At 38.6% G+C, this 17,531-nt stretch overlaps 2 protein-coding genes across 7 annotated transcripts in view; both read left to right on the top strand.

Moving 5' to 3' along the window:
• Nucleotides 1–5,249: 5,249 nt before the first annotated feature.
• hepacam2 (HEPACAM family member 2) lies at nucleotides 5,250–12,372 on the top strand. Its single transcript, XM_077590732.1, has 9 exons — nucleotides 5,250–5,365; nucleotides 8,537–8,896; nucleotides 9,721–10,008; nucleotides 10,186–10,485; nucleotides 10,692–10,817; nucleotides 10,902–10,923; nucleotides 11,279–11,304; nucleotides 11,524–11,597; nucleotides 11,682–12,372. The coding sequence occupies exons 1-9, from the start codon at nucleotides 5,302–5,304 to the stop codon at nucleotides 11,790–11,792; spliced, it is 1,371 nt and encodes a 456-aa protein (XP_077446858.1). The 5' UTR covers nucleotides 5,250–5,301; the 3' UTR covers nucleotides 11,793–12,372.
• Nucleotides 12,373–12,815: 443 nt separating this feature from the next.
• The window catches only part of vps50 (VPS50 EARP/GARPII complex subunit), a 62,587-nt gene continuing 57,871 nt past the window's right edge, over nucleotides 12,816–17,531 (top strand). For all 6 annotated transcript variants that reach the window (XR_013297764.1, XR_013297763.1, XR_013297762.1 and 3 more), the window contains exons 1-2: nucleotides 12,816–12,964; nucleotides 13,795–13,863. Coding sequence is in view for 3 of the 6 variants with exons in the window: in XM_077590259.1 (XP_077446385.1) it covers nucleotides 12,932–12,964; nucleotides 13,795–13,863 (102 nt within the window). In the remaining 3 variants the exon portion in view is untranslated. The remainder of the gene's footprint in view (nucleotides 12,965–13,794; nucleotides 13,864–17,531) is intronic.

Genomic DNA, 17,531 nt, shown 5'->3' with positions numbered 1-17,531 from the left:
TTGGGGAGTGTGCTGGGCTAACTAGTAAAAGGCGTGGGCAGAAATATTGCAATAAAAGCAAAACTTATACTGTATTTTGTGTATTTTTTGATCAGAATAAGACGGAAAATCCTTAGATAAATGAAGAAAAGGGTCAGTAAAAGCAATATACATTTATTGTACTTTAGTCATTCAAATGAATTCAACAAGCTAGCTTGTACGGTAAAAGCTAGCATTTGTAGTTTAGCAACACTGTTTGGCCTATGACTCGAAAAAGACAATATTAAATCGTTCATTTTCTGTACCAATTATCCTTATACTGATCACAGGGGGTGCTGGAGCCCAGCCAAGCTGACTTTGGACACACTGACTCGGTGGCTAACTCATTTAGGGGCAATTTCGAGCGTCCAATCCGCCTAGCATGCATGCTGGGTGGATGTAGGAAGAAAATACCCGGAGAAAACCCACGCAAAACCCCACACAGGAATCTCAAAACCCACGTAGGATTGAACCCTAACCCTAACCACTCACCTACAATTGTCATTATTTGTAAAATTCTCAACTTTTTAAAGCGTTTCTTGTTGGTGAGAACAGCGAGCTAATCCGCTAGCTTCCCAAATCTGTAAAAGATGACGCAGATTGACATTTTATCATCCATTTTTAATGAATATGTAGCCTTAAGGTAAAAAAAGTGAAAGGCTAAGCCTTATTTTGGAAGACTTTGAAAGGCAAAATGCCCTCTAAATGTGGAATGCCCCGAATAGCGGCTTCCAAGCGTGTCTTAGCAGCCAGTTTATTGCAGGAGCGAACATAGAGGTGGTTGTGTCCATTCGCCTCTTTATGCGCACACGTGCCAGGCCAGGCGAGCACAAACACACGCCAGTTGAGTTTGTGAGGTAAACAGCACATTTTTCTGAAATGTGCGCGTCGGATGAAAGGCGTCTCGCGTTTGTCGGCCGACGGGGAAATCGCTTATAAACGTGGCCTTTCATTTCTGCGCGTGAGGTCAATGTTAACGAAGGCATTCCACACTTCACGTTGAGCGTTTTTGCCGCTTCCTCATTAGCTGCGCCTTTTTGCACAATAGGAGATTGAGTGCTACACACCTGCGCCATGTGAGGACATTTGTTTTTGCACTTTCTTCGCTGGGTCATCGAGTGCGAGACCCAACGTTTACCGTGAACTCATCGGCCGCCATTGACGGCGATGGAAGTCTATTCAAGAAGGAACCATAATGGATGCAAAATTAATCTCCTTTATGTGGTTAAATACAGCATGATAACAGTCCAATTATCGTCAATAAAATAGAAATTGCTTCCAAAACTGTTTGATCGTGATTGTTGTCCAATCCATTTCGACTAGGGGGGTTGGCAGCGATCATTCGAACCAGGAAGACATTTTCAACCATTAATTTTAATTAATCGCAAGTAACCTGAAACTATATTCCACTGGCTAAACCCTTTTAAAAAATTCATATTAACGTTTGTAAGAGTCCTAGCAGGGTTGCAATCCATTTTAAGTGGGAGGGTTGGCATCATCACGATTGGATGGAATGAGCATGCAGCAAATGAGTTCATCTTTTTAATTGCTGATGTTCATCTGTCAGAAAATCTGTTCTGAAATTCAAAACCATGTTTTCAAATGATAGCAATCAAATGAGCAATTATGTTGATTGACTGACATGAATTGTTGATTGTGAGTCATCGCCGCGAGTACGTTGGTTAACCCGTTCGCCATAGTTCGTTGGCCACTTGCACAGAAGAGGATCTGAGTTACAGACAGCCAGAAGTTGACATTGCCTTACTTCCTGTCATTGGCTGCATGTCACATGTCGAGTGCGTGGGCGCCAGATAATGGAATGCGTTAAAAGGGTTCGGCTTCTTCCACCTCACACTGTCAAACGCGCAAAAACACTCCAAAACTCACAGCTGGGCGCATGTTCGTCTGTGCGTGCATCTTGGATTCAAGGAAAAAGTACAAAAAGGTCACTTATATGTTTTTGTTTTGACTGCACAAAGGAAACTTGCAGATTAGCATGAATAAAGTTGCTGGGCTTTTTAAAAAATGAGTTCCCTTGCCTTTTAACTCTGGCATTTGTTCAAAATCGACTGAAAAGTGACACTAAATCAACAGGAAATGATCTATTCCACATAATTCATTTCTCAATTAGAATTATTCTGCTTCGATCAATGTTATTCTAAGACACTTGGTTTTTTTCCACGTCATTCAACACATTTCCCCTTTTCATTCATCGTTATTCCGCTTCATTCATTCCAACTAATTCCACTTCATTCAACATTTATTCCAAATAATTCCACACTACTGAACTTTATTGCAATTATTTCAGCAATCATCATGATTCTATTAGTCATTATTATTTTTATTACTTATTCCACTTCAGTCAACATCAGTCCACATCATTCCACATATTCAACGTTATTCCACATTATTCAACGTTATTCCACTTTACTCCACATTATTCCGCTTTATTCAACATCATTGAACTTGAATACAATGTATTTTCCACATTACTCCATTTCTTTCAAATTTTCCCACATCATTCTACTCTATTCCACATTACTTAACTTCAGCCAACATATACTTCCACACGATTTCCCCTTCAAACTTTTTCCACATCATTTGACTTCACGCACCAATACTCCACAACATTCAACATTATTCCACTTCATTCCACATTCTTCATCACTATTCTATGTCCTTCAACATTATTCCAATTCATCCAACCGTACCTCGGATTGTACTCAGTTCAACAACATTCCACATTGTTTCACTTTGGCCAGCAACATTGTGCATTATTTCACTCGATTCAGCATTTTGCCACATCATTTTACTTGACTATTCATTTCTAGTTATGAATGAAGTTGACTTCCTTATCCTGGCTTCATGAAAGCAGCCGCCCTCCCTTGAAAGAGTGACAAAGGTTAAATGCGGCGGCGCTGAACAAAGTGTCATTCCTGTGCAAACTTAAGTGCATGCACACACACACACAAACACACACACACACACAAACACACACACACACCCACGCAGTTCGCAACATGTGCATACAGCGTCGCTAGTTTCCGTCTGTTATAAATCTTAGCGTGTGAATGGAACGTAGGCGTCCAATCGAACCGCTCGCACTCCAGGCCAACGTTCCCACCCCACTTCTTTGCCGGCGAGCCGGCCGCGCTGGAGCTGGCTTTCGCTTCGACAGGAATCAAAGTCCATTTGTTCAAAATATACCGCACTCGTCAGAGATATGCAGGCCCGTATCGCAGCGGGCCAGTGACACCCAATGTGGCCCCACTCTAACGACTGCACCACATACACACACACACACACACACACTCACACACACTAGTCCACGTGCCAATAGAGTGGCCTTGATGTGGGCTGCTGTGCTGTGTCTGCTAAGAGCGCCTGCAGATGCACGCCAAGGCTTCCAGTAAGCGGCAATGACGGCGAGGATCAACAAAGGAGAAAAAGTTCGGGCCGCTCGAGTTTGAAGGACTTTTTCGCCTGGGACAGAAATGCGGGGTCATTCCAGTCCAGGTCCATTTGTCTAAAGTGAAGTGACGTTCAAATGCATGACCAATGTTAATTAAAGGAAAAAAATAATCAAGCCTTCAGAGGAGTAGGACGCTTCGTAATCTGTTTTTCCGAAATGTGCCCAAACGCAGTCACTTGATTCGGGCTTTGTTAGGCCTCCCCCTCAAAACGGATTGGTCCGTTCCCTGACATACTCTAGTCTTTCCTGTCTTCCCTCTTGGAATTCCATTGCAGCCAATAGCAATGAATGGGTTAAATACATTGTTTATGTGAGTTAATATGTAAGTTTAGTTTCCTACAGCGTGTCAACTTCAATAATTCTGCTGCAATTGACGTGAATTGATATCTAAAAATATGTCTTAATTAGTCTTCTGAATATTACGTATGGGTTTTATGGGAATTTAACGTCGTTTCATGACGCATTTCAATTTCTTGAACTCATTGACGGACATAAACGTCTAATCCATTTGAACTGGGAGGCCATTGTTCAGCCATAAATGATTCACACCCATCTTTAAAAAAAACTCAATAAATAGCGAATTAAACCTCAAGAATGGATAGTGGGTGTCATTTTAGAGTCATAAGATCAAATAAAAGTAAGCAGGATGCCTTTTAAGCGTTTATAGCTTATCTCATGGCATCACAAGATCAGGAAATGATGAAATTATAAATAAAGTTAACTTTCCAAGCTTTGATTCTAATAAAATGTTCAGTTGGAAAGCGCTGACGTCGAAGCGTGGAATGCCATAAAAATAGTTGGCTTAGTCTAAACGAGTTTAAGAAATTCACTACGGAAGACTTACTATAGTTTGGATATGATGGAGACGGTGCAATGGCTCTTTCTAGTGGTGAAATTGCAACTCGCAGTTGGCTGCACTAGTCTTACACGAATACATACATAAATATGACCGAAACATTTGGCCACTTTTTGTAATTTATGATCTATAAATGTCTTCAAAAAGTCACTCTGCGATTAAATAAAGTATTTAGACGGCTTGCAACATTTAATTCAGGAGATTCATCAAAACATGTAAATGATGAAATCAAGATTTAATAATGGCGACATACTGCAACTGCTTTTAATGTGATTAATCTATCAACAGATTAATAGGATTTAACTTAAAGCTCCAGATACCTTGCATCGGATTTACTTGAGTCAAATAAACACAAATAAATTTGTTGCAAATAACTGACTCATTGACGACCTTTGACCTCCATAGCCTCTATCAACTCATCCACTGCCAATGACGGCAAAAAACTAGCAAAGACAGCCATTTTCTTTCCACAAAATAATTTACCCAGCATCCTATGCAGCTTTCCCCCAATTCAATCAGACAGTTTACAATAAAAATCATTTAGTCTTTTGATATTTTTCACTTCCCAAGGCGATGAAACCATGTTGCCGGGCAGAGTATCTTTTTCCTCCTCACGTAGTTCTAACAAAACAAAATTTCACACTAACAAGCGTGCCGTCTGTCCCCTATTTTTTCTTCTTCTATAACCGAAGCAGATCAGTTTACACGTTGACGTTTGAGTTTCGCCTATGAAATGAAACCATCGGCAGCCTCGGGCAGGACTTTTTTTCTGTAGGGTGTTGTCACTCTTCCAAGTGGACGTCTTCTTCTACCCCCACCTGATTTCAGGTGGGCGGAGCCTGCTCATCTCATTTCCCTGGCAAATGGAGTGGCCACTTCTCTCCTCCCTCAACTTTTGGCGCTCCGGCGCCTCCTGAGATCCTCCCTCAGTTCTCTCAAGTCCCATGAGAATAAGATGGAGGCCACGGAGGCCAAAGGGAGAATGTTACAACTTTGCCTCCTTCTAGTCCTCCTGACAGGTAAGCGCTGTTGTCGGAATGATGTCGAGCGGCGGGGGTGAAAGAATGAGGGAAGTATTTGCGTGTTTTGGCCATAAAAATGGTAAACAAGAAGCAATATTTGGAAGTGTCAGTGTTGATGATGACTATATATGATGTATTGAAGAAATAAGAAGCCAAAAAATGTTTTAAAATTAGTTCTTTCACTACTTGTCAGGGTTAGAATAAAATTTTAGTTACTGATTCGTACTGTATGCGAGTTATTTGATATCTTTTATATTGGATCGCTCTCAGTCAAGTGCTTTGAATGTCGATTTCTGTCAAAGTCAAGTACATTTTCGGACTTATTTGACTGAAACAAACATTTGATAATTTTAAAAAGCTGTTCGACAACATGAATTGGTTGTGAGAATAATGGTGACGAATTGAGATGAGATGGATTGACCTCATTTTGTGTAAGAAGACGCTTTTTGGAACTTTTAGTGCCATTGCTAAACGTCCAATCCATTTTGACTGCTGCAATATGGCAGCCCCTCTATTCAATGCCTACTACCTGTCAATGGCAGCCAATGAGATAAGAGCTCCTGCACTGACATTGATGATGATGAAGTTCAACCCTTTGTGAAAAACTGCATGAGGAAATTAAAAGTCTGGATATGATTAAACATTGCCTATGTTTATTTGCATCATTTTGATGTGAACAAATACTCCAAAAAATAATTAAATAAAAAAGTGTAGCCACATCCACATCCTTATTCCTTAAGTAGATGCTCCTTCCTTATCTTACGCACCGGCTGACTTTATTTAGCATCCAAACAACTTCCACAGCCAAGAGGGCGATAAGAAGCAGGCAGGTGCGTGCGTGTATGTACGGGCCTCTACTAACCAATTGTTTGAAAGTGCGTGTGTGCGTGCGTGCGTGTGGCGCAATCTCCACCATCGCTGTCAGCTTATGACCACAACAATGACCACTTTGTTTGGGGACAACAGTTAAGCGCAGTCTTGGCACACTTCTCTTCATTTTGTCTTTTCAGCGCGTCAACGCAGCTGCCGTCAACGCGGCCACGCGCCTGATTGTGACCACGTCCAAACAAAAAGTTGCCTGTGGGCCTGGAAGAACGTGTCGTAGGGGTGTGGGGGACGCATCTATTATTTAGCGCTAACGGCTAGCGAGGGGTTGATAAGGAGAACGGAAAGTAGAGGTAGTAAAAAAAAAGCTATGTGAACGTTGTGGTAAATGCTCACCTTTGAGTCGATCACGAGAAAAGGTTCATTTCCGTGACGTAGATGTTATACTTTTATTCGTGTATTGTTATATCAATTGAGGTTTAAGAAGGGAATACATACGTAAACTGTAAAATGGAAGTTAGCGGACATTTAATGACACGTGCTTGATGTTTGGAATTTTTAATATTTTTCAAATACTACTAGTATGTAGCACCTCACAATTGGCAACAATTATTTACTTATAAGAAGTTAGTTATCTTATATACTATCTATTTTTATGATGAAGTAGACCATATGTATCGTAATACTGAACCAACAACAGGTATAAATCCATTCAAACACAAAGCAATAAATAATTGACTTCAAATTAAATGAACAAACTAATTGAAAACATCAAAAATATAATTTTCATGTCATTTTATGTATTTATTTATTAACCTATGTATTTTGCTGTGTCTGTATTCTCACCCTCTTGCTACTGTGACAGTGAAATTTCCCAAATATGGGATGAATAAAGTAATCTAATCTAATCTAATTTTTACGTGATAAATAGGGGGAGAAAATACCACATTGCTCAAACAACCATTCACTTACATCTGATGACAATTTAGTGTTTTTTGGGATGTAAGAAGAAACCAGAGCACCCAAAGAAAACCCATGCAGGCACGGGGAGAACATACAAACTCCACATAGGCCTACATGGCGATCAAAATGTGCCACAACTAATGCTCTATCGTATACGACACCAGTGCCTACATTTAAATATTTCACGTTAACCAAACCCATGCAAAAACACCGTATTTTTTTCCCGTTTGAATGAAACAAAAACACACAAAAGCACAATTCCGAGACCTCGTTGTGAGAAAACAGCCAGTCTCTTTGCAATTTAATGCCTCACTGTCGCACTTCCACCCCCTCACATGCTGCTCATAATTCAGCCTGGAACCCAACACAATCCAAAAAAGTCACTTTTCCAACTTAGGGGACGGCGTGGAAAGAATTAGTGGTGAAAAGTTATGTAACGCAAGGACCAAATGTTGGGTTTTTCGGGCCACGTTATTCGAAACATGATTTGTTGACTTGTTAAGACTGTCGTTGAGCGACAGTTTCGTGGCAACTACCTTCGACGGTAAGGTGCCACGGATCAACGGTGATCCGGCCACTTTCGGCAGCTAGCGCGTTGTGTTTGTTTTGCGCGGAGATAGCTTGAAAGACAGGTCTTGCACTCGTCACGCAACAATGGCAGGATTGAGCTGTGTCAATATTAACTTATTACAGTTAGAGGATCTGGACAAGATGGAGAAAAGGATGCAGAAAGTCCAAATAACACTTTAGACTAGGGACTCCATTTTTTTCAAGATGTGTTTTGCCCATACCGATCCGATAACGTATACATTTTTAGACTACAAAAATAAAGACTACACTCGACGTGTCCATTTTTTGGGCCTTGGATGTTGAATTTCCTCAAATAAGAAGTAGCTCAGCACTGTTTTTTTTCTTAGTCAACAGCCAATGTTTGACTTAAATATTTATATTAATTAATTAATAGTAGATAGAGGCAATCTCGATTTGTTATTGTTTCGTTCTGAAACATTCGACCTCTATTTAACCCTTTCAGGGACAGTGGTCACTCAGTAACTACTATTTTTGAGTATTTTTGGTCAAAACTTCCAAACATGAGCATTTATCATAATGTGTATTATTATTTTTAAAATGACAATTAATGATATTTTTTTTGTTTCAATACAATGTTAATACAAACTAAATTCAATTAATAAAAACAAAAATAAATGCTTGTTACAGCCCCTAGTAACAATCTTAAGTTCATTTTTTATAAATAATTTAACTCATTGCCTGCCATTGACAATAATAGATGTCCAATTCATTCAAACTGAGAGGACTTGCCAATGGTAAAACACTGTTTAAAAAAGTGAAATCACATTTATTTTTGTCTTTCCCTGTTAGATATTAACGCAATCTTCATCGACATCCCTTGGTCCGTGTATCCCGCCAGCGAAGGAAGCTCGCTCCTCCTCCCGGTGCAGACATATTTCGATTTAGACCAGGCCGACATCCAAGGAACCTGGTCTCACACCACCCCCGGCGGCGTCCGAACCACGCTGGTGACGTTCACCAAGGACTCGGCCATCACGGACATGACGCACCGCGACCACGTGGTCTTCAGAGCGCCAAACATGACCTTGCTGATACGGGAATTGAACCTGGAGGACGAGGGGGATTATAACCTCAACCTTAACATTGAGTTTCTCAACCAATCGGGGCAGGTTTTCAAAGAGGAGACCACGGTGCACGTCACGGTTGATGGTAAGTTCGAAAGTCAATCTGCCTACTGTATTTTCCGGACTATAAGACGCACCTTTTTCATAATTTGGCTGGGCCTGCAACTAATGCTCACGTGCGATTTATGTTTTTATTTTTCTCTCCCACCACCGACACCCTGTTATGTTGTTTGATTTATTTTTGAAACGTTATGCTAACAGATGCCCATTTAGCCTGTCATTTCTCTATTGTTACTTTAATGTATTATGTTTGCTTTGAAGAAAGTCTGACTAAAACGCCAATGCATATTTTTTTCATTGTGTATTCTTTGGCTGGGGCAACTTGTACTCAAGAGCGACTTATAGTCCAAAAAATACGGTACTTGAAAGTCACCACCCTCTAAAACCAAGGGTGTCAGACTCGGGTTGGTTCGCGGGCCGCTTTAACGCCAACTTGATTTCACGTGGGCCGGACCATTTTAGATGTAATATTTAGATTTTTTTAAATAAATGGATTAAAAGAACTGGATTAAAAGCCCTGAATATTCAGTTTTTTATAGTATCTAAAACAATGTTTATTTGAGCTTTTTTTTAATATATTTTTTTAGATTTTACAAAATGATTTTTTTAAACTAAAACACAGAAAAAATGGATTAAAAATTACACTTATTGATTTAAAAGGGGGAAAATCAGGAAATTTAATATACATCTATACTCTTCATTTTAATTTGATCCTAAAACAGAAAGTCGGCACTCATGATTTACTTTCCCGGGCCACACAAAATGATGCGGCGGGCCAGATTTGGCCCCCGGGCCGCCACTTTGACACCTGTGCTCTAAATGTTTCCCTTTTTAAAAACTGTTTTTCAGTTCCTGTATCCACTCCGGTTATTAAAAAGACCCCATCTTACTCTGTGGTGGAGGACGAAGCCAACGTGACGTGGACGTGTTCGGTGGAAAGAGGAACCAGGGTTGTGTTTCAGTGGTCTAGAGACAATACGCCTCTGGGTGTCAGTGACAGATATCACTTCTCCAAAGACAAATCCACCTTGCTCATCAGTCCCGTCAAAAAGGAGGATAAGGGGAGTTACCGCTGTGAGGCTAAAAACCCAATCAGCCGGGAGAAATCCCAAACTGCTGTGGAACTTACAGTCTACTGTGAGTAAAGATTCGTTAAAAAAAAACAGGACATCCTTACATTACTCGTAATTGTATGCTAAGAAATGCATTTTTTTTGCTCTCGTATTTGTCCACAAAGCCATTCTTCATCAAATTGTTGTCGATTTTAAAACCAAAACAATGAAGACTCATTTAAAAATGTGAAATGCTTTGCAGACGGTCCCTACAATTTGGAAGTCAACTCCGACCAGGGCCTCCGAACGGGCGAAGTGTTCACCATCAACCCCGGAGAACTGGTCTTCTTCCACTGCCGGGCCGACTCCAACCCCCCCAACAGCTACGTGTGGATCTCCAAGAGCGCCAACGCCACGCAGATTATCACGGAAGGCCCTCGCTTGGAGGTTCTCTCCCACCGGTTAGCCCAGGCCGAGGACTACCTGTGCCGGGCCTTCAACAACGTGACCCAAAAACAAGACGAAACCCAGTTCACCCTAGTGGTGGCCAGTCTGGGTACAGGTACGTGGGCGGCCCGTGCCTTTTTTTTGTCTTTGTGGCTAGGCCCGTGTGGGAAAGTAAACACTGCATGACAGCTGTGGTATACGTGAAGCGGCTTTTATTGCGGGTTGAATCGATAGTGGGTTGTCTTGGCGATGTCGCCGAAAGGCTCGGTTGATAAGCGGGTGGTTAGGCTTTAACCGGAATTTTATTTCTTTTCTTTGCAGGGAAGAAGAAGCACACCCAGGGGGAGAATTCTGTGTCACCGCTAGCTGTGATCGCGCTGTGTTCCTTGTTTGTCATTGGCGGCATGCTGCTCATCTTTTTTCGGAAAGATTGTCACCCAAAAAGAGGTTGGGTGGCTTTTTATGCTTCCCCCATACTCATGGTGTATTTTTTTGTTATTAAAACACATAATTCTGTGTTTTCATCTGCAGTGCTCATGAAGATTTATAAAAGGTAAGCGGGAATTGTGGGAATTCAAATTCACTGCCAGGATACTCCTCCAATTGATTTGATTTTTGTTAGGACAAATGACTCAGTCAGTAGTTTTCTGTACTACTAATCTTCACTATTTTTGGTAATTTAAAAAAAAAAATCTTTCTGTCTTAATGATAAAAAGCCACATTATTATTATCATTCTTTTATATATGTATAGTATATAGTTTTTCTTGAATCAAACCTATTACTGTGAATTGCACCTATAGTATGATTTGGCCTGTGACTTGTACAAATATTTATTTATTTCCCCAGTAAAATGACAATAATTGATTATATTTTTAAAACTGTATTGACGATGATTCTTTTTTGCCAGACCCATCTCAGATCCACATCGATCAGGTAAGACGCTACTTCTAAAAAAACCCACCAACACCAACATACATTTTACCTGACAATATGCATTTAGAAAAATTCTAATTGCGCTATTTCATACATCATTAATCTGTGATTCAGTCTAGATCCTCAATACATTTTTTTTAGCAATTACTCAGTGGTTTACTTTATAGGACTTAAATGCTGCTTAATCATATTCGGATTTTCCACTATTTTCTTTAACAGGCCACGAGGATGCTAGCGAAGACTTTGGGATCTACGAATTCATCACTACACCTGGCAGAAGGGAATCCACCCAGGTAATTTTACATGTCATTTCCAAGTACATTTGCCCAAGAATATCTCTTTAGCTTTGTTTTTATTCACACTTGACTATTCCGCAGGCATCGTGCAGATCTCTGGCTCGCCTGGAGTCGACTCAAGATCCAAACACGACAATCTACGATGTGATCCGACACGTTCCCGAAAGCCCCGGGCACAATTTGCTCCAGTGAATTTGAAGAAATGGGCTGTTTGTGTATGTGTTTGGGACTCGTCAAAGCCAAAGGCACCGTTTGCGGTGACTCTATTTGCACAAACGAGAGAGATATTGTACAAGTGTGTAGTCAATCCTATCGTGAGCTGTCTACCACCGATATTTAATCAACTCTTTCACATTTATAGACGTCCGATGAAGATGAAAAATTAAGATGAGTTTTAATATAATGATGTTCATTTTTAAAAGCATAGGGCTTGTATTTAAGATATTGAATACACGCACAGTATTTGTTATTGAAAAATTTCAAGTTGTTTTCCAAGATGGTGAATTTTATGAGAGTGTTTCATTAGGTATTTTTGTAATTTATATGTGTGATACAAAGTGTAAATATTGTACATGAATTGATTTTACGTATATTGTCCTTTTTCTATATTTCCTTCAGATTTATTTATACCTGTTTTAGACCCTGTTTCTATAAATGTAGCATTTTCTGCAAAGCTGAAAAAGAGGAAATGATTGGTTAAAATGAATATACACTGCATACACATCTAAGTTTTATTTGAATAAAAATGACAGTTTGAAGTTTTACTCTTAAACACGAATGTTGAATACCTAAAGGAGAGGTCCCTCACCTTCATTTGACTGGGAAATAGCTGGGGATTCATTAACCAGGAACTAAACATCGTTGTTGTCTGCTGCTTTAAAGCAAAAGTAATGCAGTAATTCAAATTATGTGCTGTTGCATGTAATTCAATCTACATATTTACTTCTTTGCCTTTCCCCCCAGTTTCCAGTCATTTTGATGTTATTATTTAAAAAAAAGATAAATGTTTTAGCTATATTTTACATTTTCTACGAATAAATACACACTTCAGAGAAGAAAATATGTTGAAATTCAGAACACAACTTAAAAACTATGCTAAGTGCCTGATATAATCTTATATTTTGACACTAGTTCCAAGCTACTATAATTGACATTCGCCCAAAAATATCGTCATCGAATAAAAAAACACTACATTTCCCAGAATGCTTGGAACGCCCGAGTCACGTGACCCCTGACCGCGGCTTCCTTTTCGTACTGATGCAGACGCAATGCTAACATGAAAACATAGCTGCCTCCATTTCTGCGTTCCTTGTTTACGTTCCAGCGCTACAATGCAGAAGATAAAATCTCTAATGACTCGCCAGGTAAGTCATATAAACTAATAATATCTATTTAAAGTTTCTCGGTTGGCGTTTGTCGCAAGCTTATTGAAGAACATGCCAATGGCTAGTAGCTAATTTGACAGGTGGCCTTATCACCCAATCAAATGACACATTTTGCCGCCGTAGGAGCGGTTTTTCTTTGAAGTTATACCTGGAAAAATCTTGACAGAAAATGTCCGAACCACGTTTTGTTTTAGCTGAATTGTAATATTAACTGTAGTTCGAAGACAGCAAAACTCATCAAGAGAAGTCACAATGCTTTTTTAATGTTATTATTATTATGGAATTTGAAGACGACGAAAAGCCAACAAAGACGTAAAATGTAAGCCACGAGGAAGTGCTAACTTTCCTCCTTTAGTTATGTTTGAATGGTTTTATTATTATATTTACATATTTGTAAACAAGTATAGAATATTATTGGGTTTCTTCAACGAATTTTCTCTTACATTACGTATTTTGGACCGGCTGGAACAATTTAAAACTGATTTCCATTCATTCTCGAGAAGTAGGAGAATATAGAGTTATGAGCAGGCAAAACAAATTCAACTTGTAACCTAAAATAACGATAGTTTATTGTCATACGCTTAAAATACAAAAGCATATTTTCCATTTACTAGCAGAAAGTAGACTCATTTGTCAAAAAAGTCTTTAGACAGGGTTTGTGCTTTTGTAAAGAAACTACTCGGCCGCCATGTTGTTAGAGAGCAGAGCTCATTAAGGTAACATTTTCTGAATAAACTCGAATAAATTCAGAATATGTAACAATTGTCCTTCCCTATTTTGTATTATATTGACTGTATATTTTTTTACAGGGCCTGAAAAGCCCCCAGGAGAGCATAACAGACATCAGTCCTGTGGAAAACTTGAGCATCCCAAGCAAGGTAAATTTAACTCTGAAATCAAACCCAGGAATATTATAATTCATTCCTTATTCTCTCAATGTACAATAAAAATGCACAATGTTTTACACTTGTGAGGTTTTAACAATGTCATATGAACCCAAACTTCTGTTGCATAAGTGTTACCTTGTTACTGCTGTGGTTCATTACATTTCACTCCCTTGACATAAAAGAGACCGAAGGCACACATTTATTATACTTAAAGGCACACATTTATTATACTTAAAGGCACACATTTATTATACTTAAAGGCACACATTTATTATACTTAAAGGCACACATTTATTTGACTTAAGGAGTCTTCTACATTTTTATCAGAGCTCATAGTGTGAAATAAGTTCTGCTCTAGCACGTATTTTTTTATAGCTAGAATGCTAACACAATCGGTCACAGTCACTTGAGGTGACTCAGCAGATTTCTCCCCTCTATTGTGTACAATGCTCAATATAAATGAACAAACCTATTTTGAAAAGTCAACTTTTTAACAAGTTTGCAGTGAGTGCAAGCTGTTTTTTTAATTCCCAATATTTGATAATTAGAACTAGTGATAAAAAAGTGAAAAAGCTTGGAACTAGTGTAAAAATGTCAAATCTAAGATTTTGTAATGCAGTTAGCACAGTTTGGATGTTGTGTTTTGGATTTTCAAATGTTTTCTTCTTTTAACAGTGTATTTAGTATTGTATTTTGTTAAAGATACGTTTATTGGTGAAAAAATGATTTAAACGTCACATTTTTTACAACCTTATTTTGTGCTGTGCAACTGATTTGCAAAAAAAAAGTTTTGGTAGATCCTAAAAATAAGGTGAGTTGGGGTTACATGCAAAAATATGTCATTGAGACAACGTTAATTAGAACAAATGATTTTTTTTAAAATTCCAAACTAAAATAAACTCATTGCTGGGCAACCCTAAATTTTACTAAAAGTAATAAATCATTAACCATTTGGACTAGAACTATCTATTCATTCAAACCAACTAGAGTTAAAAAAAAACTATCAGTACATGTTATTATCAACATGCCAAACCTGTTTTACACAAAACAAACATTGCCTGATCTGCTATGGTTGTTCTGTAGATTGTAATTGGAGGCTTATAATAAGCACATATCTACTCACAAAATGCATGGCTGTCTTTTTGTTCAGAGTTTCATTTACAATGTGTACCTAACAGCGCAGGCAGTAATTAAATATCTGACTTTTATTGCGGAAGAAGCATTAGTGTTCCCGATGGACAGACGGCCTTTTTCTGCTCCAGGTCAACTGGGATTGAGACACGTGCCTAAGAAAATAAAAACAAGGCTTATTAAGTGCATTAAAGACCCGACGTTGTTTTATCCCGAGGCTGCCGGCAGCTTTCATTTTCCTGAAGCGCGACTTGGGTGCGTCCGTAGGGAAAATGGCAAGCGCTGATTCTTATTCTGGTACACCATATGGCTGCAAAATTGCCTTTTATTTTTCATAATTCTCACCGCTTGGCAGCGTTTTTGCATTATGAGTCACGATTGGAAGCATTTGGCCGCCACCAGGAGTTGAGAGCGACATCTGGCTCAATGATGGAGGATGAATGATGCGGCACGAATCTCTTGGAGGATGATTCCAAGTTTTTTAAGCAAGGAATGATACGCTGGTTAAGCCTGAAAATTAAATGTATGGTGCTGCTACGTCTGATCGAGTAATCTGCTAATTACGATTGTTTAAAGATATTTTTTTAAATGAATATTTAGTATTGTTGTTTTTAGCATGAGTTATCTTTTTTAAATTTATATATTTGTTTTCATTTTTATACATTTTGTAAATTAATCAAACATCAATTTCATGAAATTAACGTCTGGTTATGCCTTCCAATAGCACTCCTTAGTTGATTTTATTCTTTTTTTTAATTCTAAGGTAATTAAATGGCCACCCTAATAAGGATAATAGGATTTTTTTTTTTAATAATTGTCTTTTTTAATATTGTTTTTTTAGCATTTTCTAACATTAAGAACAATAAACATTTTTTTAAATATAGATTTTTATTAAAATGTTTATGTCACTGACAACGGCAATGGATTAATTACTAAAAACAATGGAAAAATCTATACATGTAAAATGCAGTTACACTCTTTCACCACCAGATGGCTGGCCTTACTCGCGCTGCTAGTATAGTTTCAGTTTCTGCATTTATTATTTCAAATTCACACGAGTATTCAATTGTCCTTACAAAATATGTCAGTTACTCCAGGTTTTTTGTGATTTCGCATTTCAGTTTTCGCCATAAAATGTCTGAAGATTGGTTTCATTTCATTGAAAATTGCGTCTCTGTTTATGTTTTTCATCCCTTTCTTGATTGTTGTCATTTACAGCTCACTTTGATATTCCCTTTGAATCTTTAATATCGCCTGCAATTTGAATGCAAATAGATTTCTAACTTTCATCCAAAAAGAGATGTGAATGTCATTGATTTGCAACGAGGATGGTCTTTTTTGTCTTTGATTTTTTAGCTGCTTCTCATTCATAGTTGAATCTGATCAAAGCTTCCCTTCACATGTGGCATAGTATAGCCTAAAAAAAAAATCATCCTATTGATTCATTCAGTTAGAGACGTCTGGGAAGCTGAAGCCTTAAAAAAAACATGAAAAAAAAACACTTTAATTTTTTTTGCTCATCCCTCTGTCTCATCCTTCTACTAGAACTTTCAGCAGGCATGAGTCATCGCCTCCTCCCACCGTCCCCCCTCGCATTCTCTCTCATTTGGGTTGATTTCCCACCCACCTTTTTTTTTACGGCGGACCGTGATCTCCCGTACCTTTCCAATCTCATGCACTCACCCACACATTTCCCTTGTGGCTGCTGCTCACTTCTTAACTCAGTCACACACCCTCTCCACAGTATTTGATATGAGCTTTACTGTTTACTCATTGGCTGGCATTGACGTGATACTTTTAATTAACAGGGAAAATGCATTTTTTGGGGGTTGGTCATTTATCAGTTAATTGAACAAATTAAGGTGATTAAAATGTATTTTCAAATATAGACTAAACTTAGTAACAGCTTTATTCGCATTAAATCAACTCAAACAAAGACTAAATCAAGGGTGTCCAAACTATGGCTCGTGGGTCAACTGCGGTCCGCTTCTCAGTCCTTATTGGCTGGCAGCAGAGTATGAAAATGTCATTGAATCTTTAAACCACACAGCCTACATTCTTTTTCACATCTCAACTTTAACACTAGATGGAGCTAGTCACTTAAAACGCAGGCAAAACACGACAACATTGAAATAAATGTGAACTAAACCTATGTAGAATTTCCGTATTTTGTTAGCCATGAATAAAGTTATTTAAAAATCTATCCAATGTGATGAAGTGAGTTCCATTGGTTGTGGTTTTCATGACCTTTTTGCTGCTGCTGCACATTTCTATCTTTGTTCAGCAAAATGTTGCGCAAATATAAATATTACAATATTATCTGATTGATTTGTTGCTTGTACCTTTTAACTCATTCAATGCCATTGACCATTACTTGATTTAAACGAACATAAAAAGTTAGAACAAACAGATGACCTCATGGACAGCGACAGACGTCCAATCCATTTGAACTGGGACTCTGGCAGCGATCAATCGTGATGGCCCGTGAATAAATTAATCAAATAGGAATTGCGGAATGGATAGCATGC

This window comes from Stigmatopora argus, chromosome 21 (assembly GCF_051989625.1).
Source record: "Stigmatopora argus isolate UIUO_Sarg chromosome 21, RoL_Sarg_1.0, whole genome shotgun sequence".
NCBI classification, from domain to species: Eukaryota; Metazoa; Chordata; class Actinopteri; order Syngnathiformes; family Syngnathidae; genus Stigmatopora; species Stigmatopora argus.
Note: the sequence above shows the minus strand (reverse complement) of the source record. Positions and strands in the feature narration are given on the sequence as shown.

Coding starts and splice junctions, on each gene's coding strand:
- hepacam2 (XM_077590732.1), top strand. CDS start 5,302: ATGGAGGCCACGGAGGCCAAAGGGAGAATGTTACAACTTTGCCTCCTT. Junction 10,486..10,691: donor GGTGGCCAGTCTGGGTACAG/GTACGTGGGCGG, acceptor TTTTCTTTGCAG/GGAAGAAGAAGCACACCCAG. Junction 11,598..11,681: donor GCAGAAGGGAATCCACCCAG/GTAATTTTACAT, acceptor ACTATTCCGCAG/GCATCGTGCAGATCTCTGGC.